The sequence below is a fragment of the Eschrichtius robustus genome, chromosome 3 (assembly GCF_028021215.1).
Source record: "Eschrichtius robustus isolate mEscRob2 chromosome 3, mEscRob2.pri, whole genome shotgun sequence".
Lineage (NCBI taxonomy): Eukaryota > Metazoa > Chordata > Mammalia > Artiodactyla > Eschrichtiidae > Eschrichtius > Eschrichtius robustus.
The window spans coordinates 137,196,534-137,219,690 of record NC_090826.1 but is presented as its reverse complement, the minus strand read 5'-3'; the positions used below and the strand labels follow the sequence as shown (position 1 = coordinate 137,219,690).

At 41.7% G+C, this 23,157-nt stretch overlaps 1 protein-coding gene across 1 annotated transcript in view; it reads left to right on the top strand.

Moving 5' to 3' along the window:
* Positions 1 to 1,214: 1,214 nt before the first annotated feature.
* Positions 1,215 to 23,157, top strand: part of LOC137760718 (quinone oxidoreductase-like protein 2) — a 38,408-nt gene continuing 16,465 nt past the window's right edge. The window contains 2 exon segments of the mRNA XM_068537628.1: positions 1,215 to 1,229; positions 2,677 to 2,781. Coding sequence (XP_068393729.1) covers positions 1,215 to 1,229; positions 2,677 to 2,781 — 120 coding nt within the window.

Below are 23,157 nucleotides of genomic sequence, written 5' to 3'. Positions count from 1 at the left end.
CACTTGAGACCATGACAATCAAGAGCACCGGTTAAGAATTCGGGCTCTGGAGTAAGATTGCCTGGATTCAAAATCAAACTCTGTGATGTCCTAATTTTTTTTTTTTTTAAAGTATTTGTTTTTATTTATTTATTTATGGCTGTGTTGGGTCTTCGTTTCTGTGCGAGGGCTTTCTCTAGTTGTGGCAAGCGGGGGCCACTCTTCATCGCGGTGCGCGGGCCTGTCACTATTGCGGCCTCTCTTGTTGCGGAGCACAGGCTCCAGGCGCGCAGGCTCAGTAATTGTGGCTCACGGGCCTAGTCGCACCGCGGCATGCGGGATCTTCCCAGACCAGGGCTCGAACCCGTGTCCCCTGCATTGGCAGGCAGATTCTCAACCACTGCGCCACCAGGGAAGCCCAAATGTGATGTCCTAATTTTGTGACATTAGATGACTTGCTAATCTGCGCCTTAGTTTTGTCATCTGCAAAATGGAAATGATAAAGTACTTATCTCATAGAACTGTTGTTAAGATTAAATGAAAAAAGCTAAGTAAAGCATTTTGAATGGTGCCTGGCACATAGCAAGCATTCAAAAGAGGGCTGTTATTACTTTTTTTTTTTTTTTTTTTTTAATTTATTTATTTATTTATTTATTTTTGGCTGTGTTGGGTCTTCATTTCTGTGTGAGGGCTTTCTCCAGTTGTGGCAAGCGGGGGCCACTCTTCATCGCAGTGCGCAGGCCTCTCACTGTTGCGGCCTCTCCTGTTGCGGAGCACAGGCTCCATACGCGCAGGCTCAGTAGTTGTGGCTCACGGGCTTAGTTGCTCCGCGGCATGTGGTATCTTCCCAGACCAGGGCTCGAACCCGTGTCCCCTGCATTGGCAGGCAGATTCTTAACCACTGTGCCACCAGGGAAGCCCGAGGGCTGTTATTATTTTTAAAGGCAGGTACTGTATCATTTACTTCCATAGAGCGACTCACTAAATATTTATGAAATGAATAAATGAAGGAAATGTTTGTATCTAAACTTGTTTGTATCTAAAATGTTAACCCAAAAGTGAATAATAAATAAGCTAAGCACCATGCATACAAATTACACCAATATGGTTGCTGGTCACCTGGCGCTTTTTGGAAATGAGGTCATTCTATTTCTACCCAAGTGCTCAGGGAATTATACTCTCTAGAGGAGGGAGGTCTGAATCAAACAGGACACCTCAAGGTTCTTGAAGGCAACATGACTGACTCTGAGGTAATGTCTTCTTTACATAAATGTGACTGTTAAAAGCAAGGAAACATTAAGGTAACTGTTTTAACTTGTTTTCCAGTAGCTTAAGACTACTGGGCCTTCCATTCTGCCAGTGTCACAGACCTGTAATCCCACTCACCCAGCTCAAGGGAAGGGCTGTGTTCTGAGGTTGATTTCCCTTCCAGTCATGGAAGCTAGACCTTAGTTCAGACTTCACAAACTTTTGTGATTTAAAAGTCAGTTTTTAATAACGAAAGTAGTGCCACCAGATGCTTAGTTTGATCAGGGGAGAGATAGAAGCAGAATAAAATTATTTAACAAAGGTGGGTTTGTTTCCAAAGAAACAGTTGAAGAGGGAACTAAGGTGGCCTAAGAGAAGTTTCAGAGTAGGAGAAAAAGCTGGACCAGACATATGCATGGCACCAAATTGCCAAATATGTGTGTGTGTGTATACATATGTATATAAATACATGTGCATCCCACTCTTATTACTGTTTGCCTTCCTCACTGGCCTCCTGTCTCTTCTAGGGATAGAGACACTGACACAGTATTTCTGTCTTCATAAAGGAAGGTGGGCATCTAGGGAAATGACCTTGATAGACTGAACTATAAATATAATATTAATCAGAGCAATTTGCTCTTGAATTGTGCCCCCTTTCCCAATATCCCAAAGCAACTCCAGGAGAGAGGCAAAAATGCTCAATCACTAGCCATTTAATGAGTGTGCAAGTAAAGGTCAAATATTCCCACACAGTGGGAAAGTAACCTGAGTCCTGCTTCCAGAGAAAGTTATTTCCCAAGATCGGCTACATCTAAATAGATTCCATAGATCTCTATGCCAAAGGGTTTCTGTCTTGGTGTCATAGAGCAAGGTGCTCAGGAAAATAAGGTTAGGGGTTTAAATCACATGTAACTACTCACATTTGCTCTCTGAACAATCCTTATTCTTGGACCATCTGTTTTGCAAATGTCTGTCCTCCAGAATGTCTGAGGTGGGGAAAAGCCTAAGAAAGGGCCAGCCTATGGCAGCAACTCACAATCAGAGCCTATTGGCAATAAGAACAGCATATTACATTCATTTGTTCTATACTCTCATTGGACGTGAGCATTATTTTTCAGGTCAAATAAATGCTTGATTTCAACAAGACCAGGACTTTGTGTCCCCCAAATAAAAGTCATCAAGAGGAGATTCCACCCAGTAAAAAAGAATATTTTCAGCGTAAAGGTTGAACACAAACAGAAGAGCCCTTGGTCCTCCCTGCTTAAGAGCCTCTACCGCCAATTTAGCTGCTGTTTTACAAGTCAAAAGCTGGCTTTTCAACTGCCTGCACTGGGCCCTCCACGTGAGCCTGGAGAATTGAGCTGCTCTCCCTATGCCTCTAAGTGACCTGCTGAGTAATAAAGGTTTGTGGAGTTGCTTTGTTTCTTTCTTTTTTTGTTTTTAAATCAGAACGAAGCTGACAGTCTTCATGACGACAGGGAGGGCAAGGGCAAGTTAAAATCCACCTCCAGCTCCGCGGGGAATGAAGAAGCTGAGGCTCGTTCCTGTCAGCAGGTGTGAGTCATCCACATAGGGAGCAGCAACATTGAGGAAGAAGGTGCCATTTTGTTGTCAATGTTCCCACCACCACTGCACAGAAATAAATTGTTGGAGAAAATGATCCAGGATAAAAGAATGATCCGGCTGGGAATCAGACTGAATAGAAGGTTCCCATTGAATACTGCTTCATTATGCAACTTTTCCTTTCACTGAAGGATTCCGATTCTTGGTGGAACCAATTGTGACGAGGAAGTGCTGACAACCGTGGGAGCCAGCAACTCGGGCCTTTGATTTGTCGCTTTGAAGCCCAGTCCTATCACTGAATTGATAGTTGCGTGTAACCAAGTGAACTTGGCCTCCTCGAGTCTCAGTTTTTTAAAATCTGGATCTGTAGCCTTTACCTTTAGATTAATGTTTATGTATAGTGTCTGAGTTGAGGATACCGTCATGCCACTTTTTAACCATCCTCCAAACTTCCCCAGAGATACTCTCCTTGTCGTCTTGTTTGTTTTATTTTTAATTTTTTATTTCTTTTGGCCACCCTGCGGGGCTTGCGGGATCTTAGTTCCCCGACTAGGAATCAAACCCGGGCCCACAGCAGTGAAAGCATGGAGTCCTAACCACTGGACCGCCAGGGAGTTCCATCTTCTTGTTTGTTGCTGGAGGGATGGCGACTGGCTTGATGTTTAGCCCACACCAGAAAAGCATCAAAGGAACCTAAACAGACTCAGGATAGAACTGTCTCATAACCAATTTTCTAGTGAAAAAGATCGAAATTTAACCTCACAGCTTCATTCTATATCATTTATCATTTCTGTATGCTTAAGCTTTGACTGTTTTGTAAGCTAGATGTAGTTCATTCGAAATAAATTTGGAAAGGAGAACCTGTAGTTCATCCCAGAGAGTGGGAGAAATTCTATAAATCCTTTCACTTGTTTCATTATAAAGTCCAGAATTTTAAACAGAAAAACCCACCAAATATTATTTTACAATTCTGTGGTTCTCAACCTAAAGTGTACATTGAACACAGTTTTGAGCCCCACTCCAGATCTACTAAAGCAGAATCTCCGAGGTTCTTGGGCAAGTGAAATTGGCAAACTTGCCACCATGTGATTCTGATTTGCACACTTGGATAAGAACGTAGAAAAAGTTACTCAGATCAAATGGACCCCAGGTGACCCTGGTGCAGCCTTTCCTTTCTCAGGTGATGCTTATTTCTTCCTTCCATTTGCTTAGGCCAAGAGCCTTGGCATCATCCTTAACTTTTATTGTCACACCTCACATCCAATCTATCAGCAAATCTTGTTGGCTCTGTCTGCTTTCAGAATACATCCAGGAAAAAAAAATGTGTTCATATACCTAGGATTCATCACTTTTGCTGATACCCTACCACAGTCTTTTTTCTACCAAGCAGGTAGGGTGATTCTGTTAAAATTTAAGTCTAATCATTTCATTCCTTTGCTCCCAAACCTCCTGTGGCTCCCTCTTTCACTCAGAGTAAAAGGTAAAGTTCTGACTTTGGCATTCAGGGCTCTGCTGATCTGGAACCTGCCACCTGACTGCCCTCTCCTCCTATACTCTGCTACTCCAGTCACAGTGGCCTCCTTGCTGCTCTAGGCACATTCTCATCTCAGGTCCCTTGCATTGGTTCTTCTCTCTTTCAGAAAAGCTGTCCTCCAGAGGCATCCACATGGACAACTCCATCACCTCCATCAAGTCCTTGTTCAAGTGCCACCTTCTCAATGACCTCCTCATGGCTACTCTGACCAGCCCATTTCCTTTACCCCAGCTCTCCCAGCTGCTCTTACTCTGATCTACTTTTCCTTTCCTTCCCCAAAGAACTTATCACCTTTCAATATATAATCTATTTACTATGTTTTGTTTATTGTTGATCTTCCCTGGCTAGAATATAAGCCCTACAGGGCCAGAATCTGTATTTGTTCTGTTTCCTAAAGTATGCCAAGCCCCCAGAACACTGAGCACATAGTAAATGCTCAATAAATATTTGTAACATTTAAGGAATACAAATTCTAGAATCCGGAGAGAGCAAACTAGGTAAGCGCAGAATGCTGCCTCCACAAAGTTCATTTCTAATTGGGTTTGCCACTATGGGGACAATCACAGCTTATATGAGATATTGAGAGCTTTGTGGTGCTGTTGCTATAAATGCCATGAAATATGCTACTCTTGTTTTTCAAATCAAGAACTAAGAGTTGTCGAACTACTTCTACACTGACAACCAACAGCTAAATCAAAATCGTTGCTAGAAATTTTACTTTAGCTGCATGTTTGCGTGTTATGTGTCATTATGTAGGAAACAGTGTGAGACAGAATATGGCTTTAGTCCTGGGACCTCCAGCTTCTACCAGATGGGTAGGGGTCAAAAACCAAACTGTCAGAGGGTCCCTCTCTGAAATGAGTTAGTAATAGAAACTCAATTCACTGCAGAGAAAATGTTTTTTAAAAAGAGAGAGAGGGAGATTTCACTTCACATATCTATTTTTATTTTAGTGGGCATTATCACAGTCTCCCCCCAAAACGGTTAGCCCAGCGGGGCAGAGAGACCAAGAGCATCATGACAGCATAAGAGGCAGTGGCACTCACCCCTGGTGGAAGCCTTCCCCCTCCCAGGACAATGCTCTTAATTAGCTGCACCATATTTCCCAGAGAACAAAAGCTCCCCACCCCTCAGAGGAAAAGCTTTTCCAGGAGATATCTCATTGGGGAGGCGCCAGGCACACAACAGGGAGAGGAGAACAGACAGGCTGTTCTGGGCTCTGCAAAGAGACACAAACTTTGGATTCCCAGGGGAGTCTTAGAGGTTACCTGGCACATTTTTTCTCCACGTGACGAGCATGTGCTTCACATACCCTGAGGTGGCCAGCTGCGGAGGTCCCCTTTTCTTCTCCCTCTCCCTCAGCCACTAGCTGGGGTTAGGAGTCTTGCGGGTGGCTGGCAAAATCAGCTGGAATCATCTTCAGAACTGAGCATCTGGGGAGCAGTAGGGAAGGAACTAGGAGTTTATTTCAGGTGACAGACATGGAGCAGGCCCCTTTTTTTTCCTGCGACTATGATAATATTTCTGAAACGAGGATGCTTGAATCATATGTCTCTTCATATCACTGTGTGGGAAGTCTCAGTTACAAGCCTAACAATGGAAGAGATGGTGGGGTTTTTAGGACTTGGTGGGTGCTGAGCAAACGGGTCTGGAAGTTTGCTGGGGGTGGGGATGGGGGATGGGGGTGGGCTGGAGGTGGGGAGTGCAGGCAGAAAAGGCAATTAAGGGCAAAAGGACTGCCTCACCTGAGCCTGTTTAGGGAACACAGAAGAGGCTGAAGAAGAGCTGAAAAGTCAGAAGAGCTGAAAAGTCTTCTCTCCATAACAATTTTGCTTCCCCCCATTAAATGTGTTTTTTGAAAAACACAGATGAAAAAAAAAAGTCTTGTTTAAGTGCCTCTTCCTGAGTAAGTCCACTGTCAGGAAAGGAAAATCCAAACGCTCAAATAGTCTATTTTTGTGCCCAGAGGCTCCAGGCCCTGCACACAGACTCTTCCTTACTCTGAAGGAAAGGAAACTGGGCATGAGGCCTCCCTGTCACAGAGGCTGGAATTGAGGAACCTGTATTACTCGAAGGCCTGTTCCCCGTACAACCTCCATTTTAGGAAATAAGGATGTAGTGCAGGATGCTTTGGGGCGGACCTGAGTGGCATTGGTTAAAAAAAACAAAAACAAAACTCATTATTCTGTAGGCTAACAATCATGGCACTGGACTTTAATTGGAAAGTTCAATCAGCTGCATCAGTGTTATGCTGCTTCTAGCCATTAAGGTTTACTGCTACCACCTGCCTCTTGGCTACCATGCAGATAAGGATGAGAGGCCTGATTAAGAGTTTTGATGTGCAGGTCAAGCTGAAGTCCTAAGTCAGTAATAAGCATAATAAAACAGCAGCTACCTAGGTAGATAAGGCCTCTGTATATTTTGCATAAATTTTCTACACCATTCACAAGTTTGTTGTTTCTCCTCTGTATTGCCTTTAACCAGTTCAAGGGTGGTGCTTAAGGCGGCCAGCCAAGGAAATGGGGTTCAGACCACTCCCCCTTCCAATCCAGCGTGGCCCTGCCTCCCTGTCTACTTTGCCGGAGATTGCCTTTTGTGAGGACCACAGGGTAGACCGAGAAGAGCAGTCCAGCTTGTGACAATCACACCTCTTCGGCTATTCCTGTCTCCTCTGCTATCTGGCCTGTGAAGCTGACCTTAAAAAGAGACCTCTGCTTTGAAAGGGTTTCCTGGGGAGCTGGTGACTGGGGATGGAGGAAGGAAATTGGAGAGATCCAGTTAAAGGGAGAGACTGATTCTTTACTGGCTTATTAACAGTGACCCTGGCATAGGCAGAGCCTCCTAAAATGCAGATCTGATCATGGCACTACCCCTGCTCATAATCCTTCAATGGCTCCCCAGTACCCTTAGGATAATGTCCACATATCCCCATTAAGGTTTACAAGGCTCCTCACACGCTGGCCTCGGCTTGCACTGCTCCCCCAACACTGTTTAGCACATTTCCCTTGCCCTCCCTCCCTCCCCAACTCCCCCAGTTGAATTCCCTACTGAATTTCTTTCGGTTCCTCAAATATCTGCTTCTTCTCTTCCCCAACTTTCAAACATCCTTTTGTTGCTGCTCCTAACTCATCCTTTAATTTCTTTCATTGAACATTTCTATCCCAGGAAGCCCTCCTTCACCACCACAACTCGGAGTTAGGTTTCTCCCCTATGAGCTCCCACAAACCTCCTACTAAACCTATCACTTACACACTACTTTGTACTTACGCGTTCATTTGTCTCCCTGCTGGATGGTAAACACCCGAGGGCAGCACTAAGGTGTCTGTCTTGTCCACTGTTTTCTTCCCAGTGCACGGCCAGTGCCTGGCACGTGGTAGAGCCCCACAAGGATTCGTGAACAAATGGGCATTATGCCAACATGACAAAAGAAGTCCCAGTGGTCCTTCCAAGATTCGTATTTGCATGTTTATTTGTCTGCTGAGACACGACGAAGAGCCCTGAATTAAAAAGACGTGTGTTGTACTTGGGCTGCCCTGGACCCTCCTTCTCCTTTTCCATGATGCCTTCCCAGGGATCCCGGTCAACTCAGGGCCACCGGTGGAGTTCCTTGTTTGTGCATATACTGGCACCTGTTTGTGTGACATTTAGTAATTTATTCTATTTTTTATTAATTTGAAAATTAATTTACCATTATTTAATTATTTTCAAATGATTTCGTATTTATGCCTTATCTTTCCCACGTTTTTCTTGAGAGTAGGAAATATGACTTCTTTTATCAATCCTTTTAATACCTAATGTTGTTCACAATTTGTGTTTAATGAATATACACAAGGATGACTTAAAGTCTAATTTTTTCTTTAGAAACTGAATTTATTACAGCGCCATTGTGGAAATGCATGGTAGATGTATTTGGTGATGTGGCAATGGATTGTTTCTTAAAGGAAACTGTGGTTCCAGGATGGGCCTGGAAACTGTAGCCCAGAAGTATGAGGGCGCCACAGCCCTGGTCGGTTGGCAGAAAGCCCGAAGCCTGGGGAAAATGTTGTTCCAGGGTGCCCTCTAGTGATCCAAGGTGCCACTAGGTCAGAAGCCAGGGCCAGATGCTCTTGAACTTCAGCAGGAAGCAGAATCCATGGGGGAGCCTAATAAAATGACAGCTGCCAGGATGCCACGCCAGCTGGGAGACCAGTCCTTCTAATCAGCACCTTCAGGCATCTGATGCACAGTCCACAGATCATACTTTGTGAAATACCGACCAAGTGATGCCCATCAAAGAAAATGTTCCAGATATGTGGTCTGAGAACAACCAGTCTCATTCTTCTGCTTGTAGGGATGGATCACTGACTCCTTGCTGACCATTCAAGTATGGACATGAGTGAGAAAGAGGAAGACACAGAGATAGCCTAGACCTCTGGTATGAAATACAGTCCAGGAAACACAAAAACAGTCAGCAGCAGTTTTAGCTAGACCACTGAGAAAATGTTTTAGGGAGGATTGTGTTACCTTCTCTTGATGTCTATTCTCCAATCTAATGGAGGGTAGCCCCTCTCCTCTTTTTTGCCCTTCCCAGCAATGGGTGACTGTTTTTTATTGAGCACACACTCCGTGGCCAACACTGTGTCAGACTGTTCATGTATATCAGTATATCATCTCTGGAGGTCCCTGGAATCATCACAAGTGAGGCATGCCTTATGCCGTACAAGCAGAGGGAAGGATTGCAGGACAACTAGTTCAAGCATAGGCAACAGATAGAAACTGCTTTCCTGCATTCTATACTTATGCTCTGTTAAGCAAACTCACTAGAAAGATAAATAGAGCAAAACCCACATCATTTTCTCTATTGTGAAGGAGCTAATTCCTACTCAGAAACCAAATAACATCCATCAATGATAAAAAGAAAAAATTGCATCTCTGAATCCCTACCTATCAGTACAGTCATCCCTTGGTATCCTGGGGAGTGGGGGAGGGGAGAATTGGTTCCAGCACCCCCAGTGGATACCAAAATCCACGGATGCTCATGTCCCTTATATAAACTGGTGTGGTACAGTCTGCCTCCATATCTGGAGATGTGGAACCCATGGATACAGAGGGCTGACTGTACTTTTCTTCTTTCCTCTTGAAAAATTCAGTTGAAGGCTGCTGCTTTAATTAGGGGCTGTTAGCACATTAAATGTTTGTTGAACCTTGCAAGGTGATAAATTACTCTGATTTGCAGTCTAGTACTTAGGTCTAATTATTTTATGTACTTTTTCATGTACTAACAGCACCTAATGAATTCACTTAAATGGTAAAATCACATTTATTGAGTGTCTATGTGTCTGGACACTGTGTTGGACCACGGAAATATAAAGGAGGCTAGGTGAGGTTGAGTGCTTACCCCATGGGGGATCAGAGCCTAGAGGGTACATTATCTCTGATGCAATGTGATGAGTACCTTATCAGAAATATGAACCCAGGGTTAGGATAGCACAGGACAGTTACTTCTCTCCATGGGAACCGTTTGAACAGAGAAATGCTATCACAGATACACACTAATATTCTAATAATTGATGAATATTAGAATTTTCATGGGGAGTGGGGAAAACCACAACATTCATTTCCAAATTATCTTGGACTAAAGAGTTATCAAATCTCTCTTCTCACAAGTAACAATGTTTTCTTTCATACTACCCCACCCCCTTACTATATCTTTAAAACAAAACATGAGGTGCTGGCCTGATGCCATCTGATTTCAGTCCTGCTCATTTGCTTGTCCGGAAAACTTTAAGCATAGGCTCACAGAGCCCTTGATGAGAAAGCTCATTAAAAAGCCGTCTGAAACGGGGAAACAAATTACATGTACAACACAGCCCACTCTTTTCCTCTTCATTTCCTTCTCCCCCTCTCAGACTGCGACATTATAAAAGACAAGGCTAAGTGAGTCATCAGGTCTGGAAAAGGCACTGCTGGATGGGTCTGTCTTTACCTTGCTGCTTTGATGACATTTATCTTGCTTCACTGCAGTACTAAAATGCTGCCTAAACAGCAGGAGGGCCCTGTGTGTGTAATGACGGCCTTGGGAAAGCCTTTGATTGTGTGTATTTGGGTGGAACTTGAGCTTGTAATTGGCAAATGCACACATTGTCTGATTTCAGAGCATCTCCCTAGAAACTTGTTTATTCCTGAGGAAAGGGGAAGTTTCTTTCCTCCTAGGTATATGTGTGACCACCTTCTGAAGGTTTCCTCGGGAGCATTACTTCAGGATGGCAGCGATCATACTCAGGGCTGGCCCAGCCACAAAGTGTCTTATTAAGCCACCCCCTACTCCTCTCAAGTGGGGAATTTCATGAGCTAGGATAGGCTTCCTGCCTCCTGGCTCAAAAAGGAAGTGATGGGGGTGATTGTCCACTGGGAGGAAGAGATGGGAGGTGGGTTTTATTTTTTCTTCCTTCTCCTCATCCTGGAGTTTGCAAAAGGAAGGCTACAAATACCAAACAATCCTTCCACACCTGGTAGCTGGGGCAGTGTTTGTGGGGAAAAGGAAGTCCTTCCTGCCACCTTGCCCCTTGTTATATATAATTTGCTGGGGTTGAGGCACTTACAGTAAAATACTTGGAACATGGTTCTTTTCTGTGCTGAGGCAGAGAGACTATATCCTTTAAAGTCAGAAGACTAGGGTTGAGGTCCTGCCTTTTCACTTCCTAGCTGTTTGATTCTTGAGAACTTGTAAAACGCCTCTGAATCTTATTGTCTACCATGTGCCAGGCCCTGTGCCAGGCACCGAGAGTGCAAAAATAGAGAAGTCACTGGCTCCACCCTGCAGTTTTGTGTAATCTCCTGCGGAGACAGACCCATGCACCGGCACAACACAATGTGGGATGTGCTTTACTGAAGCTACAGAAGAGTTCCCAGGAAAACGAGAGGTGGGGGCAGTGTATGTTTTGGAGGTGGGAGAGAAGAATGAGAAGGTGAGAAGTGGTGAGACTATGGTTAGGGAAGGGTTCCCAAATCAGGAGCTTGGGCAGGATTTTGAAGAAAAAAGAGAGTTCACTTAGAGAGAGAGGGGGTGGGGGGAGAGAGAGAAGGATGGTAGAAAGAACCCTGGCTGACAACATTAGAGAAGTGGCAGAGGAAAGGAATCTAAGAACAAGCCTGGGGAGTGGGCTGAGAAGTAGGAGGAGAACCAGCAGAGACTGGCTTCAAATGCTGCAAGAGGCCGACTGCAATGGGGACTGACTGGCAAGCATCCATTGGACCAGTGGCATTTAGGGGAAGAGCACAGTGGAGAGTGAGTGGGAGGACAGCAACAGGGTCACTGAGCATATTCCTTTTATTATTATCATTATTACTGAGGTATAGTTGATTTACAATATTATATTGGTTTCAGGTGGACAGCATAGTAATTCAGTATTTTTACAGATTATACTCCATTAAAAGTTACTACAAGATAATGGCTATAATTCCTTGTAAAACATATCCTTGTAGGGCTTCCCTGGTGGTGCAGTGGTTAAGAATCCACCTGCCAATGCAGGGGACAAGTGTTCGAGCCCTGGTTCGGGAAGATCCCACATGCCACGGAGCAACTAAGCCCACAAGCCACAACTACTGAAGCCTGCGTGCCTAGAGCCCGTGCTCTGCAACAAGAGAAGCCACTGCAGTGAGAAGCCCGTGCAATGCAACGAAGAGCAGCCCCCGCTCGCCGCAACTAGAGAAAGCCCGTGCACAGCAACGAAGACCCAAAGCAGCCAAAAATAAATAAATAAATAAATAAATAAATAAATAAATAAATAAATAAATCCTTGTAGCTGACTTATACATAGTAGTTTGTACCTCTTAATCCCCTCCCCCTACTGTGCCCCTTCTCCCTTCCTTCCCTCCACTAGTGACTGCTAGGTTGCTCACTCTGTGAATCTGTTTCTTATTATATTCACTGGTTTGTTTTACTTTTTAGATTGCACATATAAGTGATATCATACAGTATCTGTCTTTCTCTATCTGACTTATTTCACTAAACATAATATTCTCTAGATACATCCATGGTGCTGCAAATGGCAGAATTTCATGCTTTTTATGGCTGTGTAATATTCCACTATAAATCTTTTTTATTCATTCATTCATCTGTTGATGGACACTTGGGTTGCTTACCTATGTTGGCTATTGTAAATAGTGCTGCTATGAACATTGGGGTGCATGTATCTTTTCCAATTAGTGTTTTTGTCTTTTCCAAGTATATATCTAGGAGTGGAATTGCTGGATCATCTGGTAGTTCTATCTAACAGGCATATTCTTTTTTTTTTTTTTCTGGTTTTGTTTTAAATTTTTTAATTTATTATTTATTTATTATTTTTATTTTTGGCTGTGTTGGGTCTTCGTTTCTGTGCGAGGGCTTTCTCCAGTTGCGGCGAGTGGGGGCCACTCTTCATCACGGTGCGTGGGCCTCTCACTATCGCGGCCTCTCTTGTTGCGGAGCAGAGGCTCCAGACGCTCAGGCTCAGTAGTTGTGGCTCACGGGCCCAGTTGCTCTGCGGCATGTGGGATCTTCCCAGACCAGGGCTCGAACCCGTGTCCCCTGCATTGGCAGGCAGATTCTCAACCACTGCGCCACCAGGGAAGCCCTAACAGGCATATTCTTAATGTTCAGTGGACTTGGCTGTTAGGAGGAGATGAATAGGGTGTTGGTTAGAGAGGGATGAGAGATGAACAAAGATTTTTGTTGTTTTGTTTATGATTGAAGCTTGGGTGTAGTTATATACCACAGGCCAGGAGGAGTTAATTTAAAGGAAAGGGATGGGATTAAATGGGGTTAATTCCTACCTTGTAGAGCCCTTCTGAGAATTAAATGAAATCTCCTGGGGAACCCTTTTTGTAATGAGATATACACATGTGAATATGATTATCCTGCTATTGAAATAAAACCTCCACGCATCACAAGGCATTTGAGCTCACTTATCACGTGGCTGCTGAGATAGGCAAATCTCCCTCTCCATAGGCTTTTTGTGTGAGCTGCTTTCCTATTTCCTCTTGCCACCACTTTAGACTGAGAGCCCAAGAATGAACTGAGCCCTCCTTGACATTTCTTCCTGCCAAACAACACAACTCACCAGTTCCCCTGGATCACAACAGGAAGCTGGGGGTTGATAAGTGAGAAGCAATTAAGGGAGGGGACAAGAAACTCCTCCTTGTTAGGAGGTGGGACTCACATCTAGACCTCTTGGAAACTTGGAAACTTGCTTTGCCAGTTTATTAGCTTTTTATCAGATAACTCTGGAGCCACATGGGCTATGAAGTAGACTGTCCCCTCACAGACACCAGTGACCCCTTTCCATCTCAATTCATGAACTGCAAGTCCCAGTAGGGCAAGGATTTTTGTCTGTTTTGTTCACTACTATATCCCCAGTGACTAGAACAGTGTCTGCCACCAGGATGGTGTCTAATAAATGCTAACATTAATAACTGAATGAATTTACCCATTCATTCATCTTTCCATCGACTCAATCGAAATGGCCAACCACTAAGCTCGTCCTAGATAAACAGAGATAAATAATTCTTGCTATCATTAAAAAAAATGTAGAGAGGACAGACAGCAGAAGCAAGAAAAACTACAATCCTGCAGCCTGTGGACCAAAACCCACAGTTACAGAAAGATAGACAAGATGAAAAGGCAGAGGGCTATAAATCAGATGAAGGAACAAGAAAAAAACCCAGAAAAACAATTAAATGAAGTGGAGATAGGCAACCTTCCAGAAAAAGAATTCAGAATAATGATAGTGAAGATGATCCAGGACCTCGGAATAAGAATGGAGGCAAAGATTGAGAAGATGCAAGAAATGATTAACAAAGACCTAGAAGAATTAAAGAACAAACAAACAGAGATGACCAATACAATAACTGAAATGAAAACTACACTAGAAGGAATCAATAGCAGAATAACTGAGGCAGAAGAACGGATAAGTGACCTGGAAGACAGAATGGTGGAATTCACTGCTGCGGAACAGACTAAAGAAAAAAGAATGAAAAGAAATGAAGACAGCCTAAGAGACCTCTGGGACAACATTAAACGCAACAACATTCGCATTATAGGGGTCCCAGAAGGAGAAGAGAGAGAGAAAGGGCCAGAGAAAATATTTGAAGAGATTATAGTCGAAAACTTCCCTAACATGGGAAAGGAAATAGCCACCCAAGTCCAGGAAGCGCAGAGAGTCCCATACAGGATAAACCCAAGGAGAAACACGCCGAGACACATAGTAATCAAAATGGCAAAAATTAAAGACAAAGAAAAATTATTGAAAGCAGCAAGGGAAAAACGACAAATAACATAAAAGGGAACTCCCATAAGGTTAACAGCTGATTTCTCAGCAGAAACTCTACAAGCCAGAAGGGAGTGGCATGATATACTTAAAGTGATGAAAGGGAAGAACCTACAACCAAGATAACTCTACCCGGCAAGGATCTCATTCAGATTTGATGGAGAAATCAAAAGCTTTACAGACAAGCAAAAGCTAAGAGAATTCAGCACCACCAAACCAGCTCTACAACAAATGCTAAAGGAACTTCTCTAAGTGGGAAACACAAGAGAAGAAAAGGACCTACAAAAACAAACCCAAAACAATTAAGAAAATGGTCATAGGAACATACATATCGATAATTACCTTAAATGTGAATGGATTAAATGCTCCAACCAAAAGACACAGGCTTGCTGAATGGATACAAAAACAAGACCCATATATATGCTGTCTACAAGAGACCCACTTCAGACCTAGGGACACATACAGACTGAAAGTGAGGGGATGGAAAAAGATATTCCATGCAAATGGAAATCAAAAGAAAGCTGGAGTAGCTATACTCATATCAGATAAAATAGACTTTAAAGTAAAGAATGTTACAAGTGACAAAGAAGGACACTACATAATGATCAAGGGATCAATCCAAGAAGAAGATATAACAATTATAAATATATATGCACCCAACATAGGAGCACCTCAATACATAAGGCAACTGCTAACAGCCATAAAAGAGGAAATCGACAGTAACACAATAATACTGGGGGACTTTAACACCTCACTTACACCAATGGACAGATCATCCAAAATGAAAATAAATAAGGAAACAGAAGCTTTAAATGACACAATAGACCAGATAGATTTAATTGATATTTATAGGACATTCCATCCAAAAACAGCAGATTACACGTTCTTCTCAAGTGCGCACGGAACATTCTCCAGGATAGATCACATCTTGGGTCACAAATCAAGCCTCAGTAAATTTAAGAAAATTGAAATCATATCAAGCATCTTTTCTGACCACAATGCTATGAGATTAGAAATGAACTACAGGGAAAAAAACGTAAAAAAGACAAACACATGGAGGCTAAACAATACGTTACTAAATAACCAAGAGATCACTGAAGAAATCAAAGAAGAAATCAAAAAATACCTAGAGACAAATGACAATGAAAACACGACGACCCAAAACCTATGGGATGCAGCAAAAGCAGTTCTAAGAGGGAAGTTTATAGCTATACAAGCCTACCTAAAGAAACAAGAAAAATCTCAAGTAAACAATCTAACCTTACAGCTAAAGAAACTAGAGAAAGAAGAACAAACAAAACCCAAAGTTAGCAGAAGGAAAGAAATCATAAAGATCAGAGCAGAAATAAATGAAATAGAAACAAAGAAAACAATAGCAAAGATCAATAAAACTAAAAGCTGGTTCTTTGCGAAGATAAACAAAATTGATAAGCCATTAGCCAGACTCATCAAGAAAAAGAGGGAGAGGACTCAAATCAATAAAATCAGAAATGAAAAAGGAGAAGTTACAACAGACACTGCAGAAATACAAAGCATCCTAAGAGACTACTACAAGCAACTTTATGCCAAGAAAATGGACAACCTGGAAGAAATGGACAAATTCTTAGAAAGGTATAACCTTCCAAGACTGAACCAGGAAGAAACAGAAAATATGAACAGACCAATCACAAGCAATGAAATTGAAACTGTGATTAAAAATCTTCCAACAAACAAAAGTCCAGGACCAGATGGCTTCACAGGTGAATTCTATCAAACATTTAGAGAAGAGCTAACACCTATCCTTCTCAAACTCTTCCAAAAAATTGCAGAGGAAGGCACACTCCCAAACCCATTCTAAGAGGCCAACATCACCCTGATACCAAAACCAGACAAAGACACTACAAAGAAAGAAAATTACAGACCAATATCACTGATGAATATAGATGCAAAAATCCTCAACAAAATACTAGCAAACAGAATCCAACAACACATTAAAAGGATCATACACCACGATCAAGTGGGATTTATCCCAGGGATGCAAGGATTCTTCAATATACGCAAATCAATCAATGTGATACACCATATTAACAAATTGAAGAATAAAAACCATATGATCATCTCAATAGATGCAGAAAAAGCTTTTGACAAAATTCAACACCCATTTCTGATAAAAACTCTCCAGAAAGTGGGCATAGAGGGAACCTACCTCAACATAATAAAGGCCATATATGACAAACCCACAGCCAACATCATTCTCAATGGTGAAAAACTGAAAGCATTTCCTCTAAGATCAGGAACGAGACAAGGATGTCCACTCTCACCACTATTATTCAACATAGTTCTGGAAGTCTTAGCCACGGCAATCAGAGAAGAAAAAGAAATAAAAGGAATACAAATTGGAAAAGAAGAAGTAAAACTGTCACTGTTTGCGGATGACATGATATTATACATAGAGAATCCTAAAACTGCCAGCAGAAAACTGCTAGAGCTATTTAATGAATATGGTAAAGTTGCAGGATACAAAATGAATGCACAGAAATCTCTTGCATTCCTATACACTAATGATGAAAAATCTGAAAGAGAAATTATGGAAACACTCCCATTTACCATTGCAACAAAAAGAATAAAATACCTAGGAATAAACCTACCTAGGGAGACCAAAGACCTGTATGCAGAAAACTATAAGACACTGATGAAAGAAATTAAAGATGATACCAACAGATGGAGAGATATACCATGTTCTTGGATTGGAAGAATCAACATTGTGAAAATGAGTATACTACCCAAAGCAATCTACAGATTCAATGCAATCCCTATCAAATTACCAATGGCATTTTTTACGGAGCTAGAACAAATCATCTTAAAATTTGTATGGAGACAAAGAAGACCCCGAATAGCCAAAGCAGTCTTGAGGCAAAAAAATGGAGCTGGAGGAATCAGACTCCCTGACTTCAGACTATACTACAAAGCTACAGTAATCAAGACAATATGGTACTGGCACAAAAACAGAAACATAGATCAATGGAACAAGATAGAAAGCCCAGAGATTAACCCACGCACCTATGGTCAACTAATCTATGACAAAGGAGGCAAAGATATACAATGGAGAAAAGACAGTCTCTTCAATAAGTGGTGCTGGGAAAACTGGACAGCTACATGTAAAAGAATGAAATTAGAATACTCCCTAACACCATACACAAAAATAAACTCAAAATGGATTCGAGACCTAAATGTAAGACGGGACACTATAAAACTCTTAGAGGAAAACATAGGAAGAACACTCTTTGACATAAATCACAGCAAGATCTTTTTTGATCCACCTCCTAGAGTAATGGAAATAAAAACAAAAATAAACAAATGGGACCTAATGAAACTTCAAAGCTTTTGCACAGCAAAGGAAACCATAAACAAGACGAAAAGACAACCCTCAGAATGGGAGAAAATATTTGCAAACGAATCAACGGACAAAGGATTAATCTCCAAAATATATAAACAGCTCATTCAGCTCAATATCAAAGAAACAAACACCCCAATCCAAAAATGGGCAGAAGACCTAAATAGACATTTCTCCAAAGAAGACATACAGACGGCCACGAAGCACATGAAAAGATGCTCAACATCACTAATTATTAGAGAAATGCAAATCAAAACTACAATGAGGTATCACCTCACACCAGTTAGAATGGGCATCATCAGAAAATCTACAAACAATAAATGCTGGAGAGGGTGTGGAGAAAAGGGAACCCTCTTGCACTGTTGGTGGGAATGTAAATTGATACAGCCACTATGGAGAACAATATGGAGGTTCCTTAAAAAACTGAAAATAGAATTAGCATATGACCCAGCAATCCCACTACTGGGCATATACCCAGAGAAAACCGTAATTCAAAAAGACACATGCACCTGAATGTTCATTGCAGCACTATTTACAATAGCCAGGTCATGGAAGCAACCTAAATGCCCATCAACAGACGAATGGATCAAGAAGATGTGGTACATATATACAATGGAATATTACTCAGCCATAAAAAGGAACGAAATTGAGTCATTTGTTGAGACGTGGATGGATCTAGAGACTGTCATACAGAGTGAAGTAAGTCAGAAAGAGAAAAACAAATATCGTATATTAACGCATGTATGTGGAACCTAGAAAAATGGTACAGATGAGCCAGTTTGCAGGGCAGAGGTTGAGACACAGATGTAGAGAACGGACATATGGACACCAAGGGGGGAAAACTGCGGTGGGGTGGGGATGGTGTTGTGCTGAACTGGGCTATTGGGATTGACATGTATACACTGATGTGTATAAAATTGATGCCTAATAAGATCCTGCAGTATAAAAAACAAACAAACAAAACAACTAATACTAAACTTTCATTGGGTTATTTGTATGGAAATATGTTAATATAAGTGTTTCAGACATTACATGAAATTTCTAAAAGTCTTGTATGTTCTGGTATAATGTTATAAGTCATAATCCTAGTTATTACCTTAAAATGTATATCTGAGAAATAATTAATTTTCTTGTCAAGTGCATTATTATGAACTTTCATCAAATTTTTAACTGTGGTCATTTTTAAGTCTTTTGTCATTTACAGACAGTTCTGTGTGTACTCTGATGCTATTGCAAATATGTTCCTATAAAAGGGTTTCATCTTTAAGAAATTCATGGAAAAGACTCTGACAAGTACAGGTTTCTGGTAACTGACTGTACTGCTGAACTGAATGAATAAGCAGAACTGAATTTTCAGAACTCTAATGAAAAACTGATGAACTCATAAAAGTGCTAACAAAAGATCAAGATGAAAAAAAAAATTAATTACATGGGACTGAGTGAACTGATGAGGATGAGTATAATTTTTGTGACTTTCTGTCTGAATTAAAAAAAAAAAATCCAACAAGGACTCAGAGGCAAAGAATATACAAATCAATTTTCACTGCAAAGTAAAGGAGCTGTTACAGTGGAGGATTACTGGACTGAATGTCAATATTATGACATAGTATGAGTGTGTTTCATGTTTGGTAATTGCAATCATTGTTGCTTTTGTTGTGGTCATCCATGTACAATGCTTGGTGTCAGTCTATTTATCTCTTGTAAAAATAAAATATAGTGTGTGTGTGTGAAAAAAAAAATGTACATTCTGTGCCAGGCACTTTACATACACTGGTTCATGGAATCACAATCATTTTACAAATGGGAAAACCGAGACTCAGAAAGAGGTCACTTGGTTGAGGATATTTGGCTGGAAAGTGGTGAAGCTGGGATTCCTCACTGTCTGATTCCAATACCTACGCTCTTTCTACACCACCATCTTCTTCTCCAGTCTCATTCCTCACCATTCTCCAACTCAAACCGTAACTTCTGTCATAACTGACCACCTATAATTCCTTGAGCAAGCCACGTTCTCTCTCATGCACTCCTTTGCCTGGGACACGTTTAGCTGTGCCCTCTGTCTGGCTAATTCTTCCTCACCCCTCTTCTGGGAGACTTTCTTGAAATGATGCTCTCCAAGTGGGGTAGGTTGACCTTCTCTGTGCTCTCACAGCCCCCTTTGCAGCCCCTTATCATAAGACATTTCACAGGCATTTTAGAAGCCTATATTTTTTTGGCCAGGTCACGTGGCTTCTGGGATTTTAGCTCCCCGACCAAGGATCGAACTCATGCCCCCTGGGGTGGAAGCGCAGAGTCCTAACCACTGGCCTGGTAGGTAATTCCCTTAGAAGCGTATTTTTTGTGTGCCTTTCTCCACTAGATGGTGAAAGGTTCAAGGGCAGAGACTGTCTTCCTAAGAGCTGCCATTTGTTGAGGGCTGCAATGTACTGGCTTATCTTGTTTAATTCTCACAGCTATTATTATGCTTGTTTTATAGGTGAAAAAATGGAGGCTCAGAGAGGTTAAGTAACTTTCCCAAGGTCACAATGACTGAGTGGCTAAGCCAGGAATCCAGCATAGGCACCTCTGATTCCAAGGCCTAAATTATTTTCTCTTCAATATGTTATCATCGGAACCATCCACAGTGCTCACAGCTTAGCTGTTGGGATAAACAGATAAATACCACCTGAACAATGAGATTAGTGAGCTAATCCAGGTTTATAAAATTCTTGGGGGGGAACATGTGGAAGGGAAGGGTTTGTTCTCTCTGGGGGAGGTGGGGTTGGAAAGGCTTCATAAAGTTGCCAGACTGCTTGGGAACTTGTAAACTGGTTCCATAATGATGCCTTAAGATGGAAAATAGGTTCCTGCATCAAATACTGGTGATTAGTTTTGGAGGCCACGGCAGACATTGTTCAGGTCACCACTGCTTCCAAATGAGTTCATCTGGGTGCCAGGAATTTAGCCCAAATGCCTGCTGGTACCTGCTTAAGTGATGGCTGGTAACCGGGCAACCCAGTCAGCACATTGTTTCATTAAAATCCTATTCGCGTGTGTGTGTTTGTGTGTGTGTGTGTATGTGTGTGTAGATGTGAATGTGTGTGTGTGAAAACTACTTTACATAATCATAGTTTTAATCTTACACACTATACTTTAAATTTAAATAAAATCAATACATTTTCAAGTTTGTGGCTATAAGGAATAGGGTAGTACTCCTAATTATGTGTTAACTTTTCTTCCTGCTCTTGGGTCTTAACTGCAGGCATCCCTGGAGGCTGCTTTCTCTCTGTTCTTCTCTTCAGGGAATTCATCTATTTTCTAGGCTTGAACTACTGTAAAATTCCTATAAAATTAAACTTAAAACTACAAGCAAAAAGCATGGCTTTAAAATGTACGGTTACAATACCTTCTTTGTCTGCTGCGGAGGGCGTTTGTGAGGGAGGGCACAGTGGGTGGCCGGGCTCTGGCATCAGGCAATTAGGAGGCTTCTAAACTGCTCCATTTCCTAGCTGTGTGGCCTTGGGAAAGTTACTTAACCTCCTTAAGTCTGCATTCCCGATCTATAAAAGAGTGAAAATAATAGTATCCTACTAATAGGACTATTGTGAGGACTAATAAAATAATGCAAAAGCACTTAGTAACTGGTTTGTTGTAAGTTACCAATAAGTGCTAGTTGTAACAATAATTATTATTGCTCTCATCACTGGCAGGATAAAGCAATTTGGGTGACAGTGATTTGAAACCTGTGAAGTACTACGAAAATGTGAAATATTAGTGTTTTGTACAGTGTTGAGTGAAATCCAAAGAGCTCGATAGAAAGGGAATCGAACAAGAAATCAGGAAAGCCAGATCCTAACAGATCCTAATGCTACTTCAGCCACTAACCCGCACTGTGACCTTGGGCCAATCTCTCTCTGAGCCTCCGCTTTCTCACTTGTAAATGAAGCAGTTTGTTTAGATTATCTTGACGAGCAATCCCAGCTCTGAAATTCTATGATTCCATGAGTGTTGGAGCAAATAAGTTATGTAGCAAATCTTGCACGGTTCTTGGAATAGACTAGAAGGTTAATATGTCCCACTTATACCAATGGCCAAAGTCCATCTCTGAGGTTGATAAAAGTTAACCGCAACTGCAACAGTCAGAAAGAGCTATCTGGGGGAATTCAATGAAAAGGCAAACTACAACGCACCTCAAGACTCTTGGGAGACATCTTTTTTGGTAGAAGATAATAACGTTATCTATAATGGCAATACTGAACTAGTCAGAAGAAAGGATCAGATTATGCCCGGCAGCTGTATACTTAGGCAGGAAAGTGGGTGCAAGACCCCTTAACATTTTTGGATGTGGCTTTGAATTGTAATGTGCTGGTAGCTCTCCCACACAGCTTGGGGGGCTCCTGGCTTCCTACCTTCCTAATGTACTGAGTATCTGCTGTGTGCTAGATGTAGTGGTCAACTGGGCTACTGAGACACATGGTCTCTATTCTCAAGGCACTGACAAACTACTGGATAAAGCATTTTAACTGTGGGGGGCTACTTTTACATTGTCAGCACAGTCCTGCATGGTATTTATATTGTTTATATACTGTTTGTCTATTATTCTGTGAAAACATAGCTGTTTGTGTATTCAGCTCTCCACCTTCAGCCCTCCAGCAGCTTCTGGATGTTAAATATTATCTCTTCATGTGAGCTGTACCAGCAGGAAGAGTCATCTGTTACTCTTTTACTTCCTGATGACCCCTCAAACTGGTTTGTAGGGCAGTTATAGATTCTTTCTTTCTTCACAGAGGAGTGATCATTTCAGATTTAGTTGCTTGGTCTTATTCTCTGCCAGGACTCAAATTTTGTTCTTCCTCTTCACTTTCCTACCTTACCCCACATAAAACAAAATAACCAGAAATGATAACAAAAACTAGACAGTATGGTGTGGTGCCAGCAATTTGATGGATCAGCTAAAATACTTCTTTCACTACTATAGCAGCTACTATTAAATGCCTTATCACTTACCTTTGAAGGTCTTCGGAAAAGTTAAAGTTATTTTGCATATAAGTGCTTAAAATCACCCCAATTACCTAAGATACTTTCATGTCCCTCCAAGATTCTTCTCAAAGGCCCTTTTGCTATTTTCTTCAGATACTGTTATAAATGTAGAATGCAGTATTGATAGATTTCTCCAAACTCACTGATTTTCATAT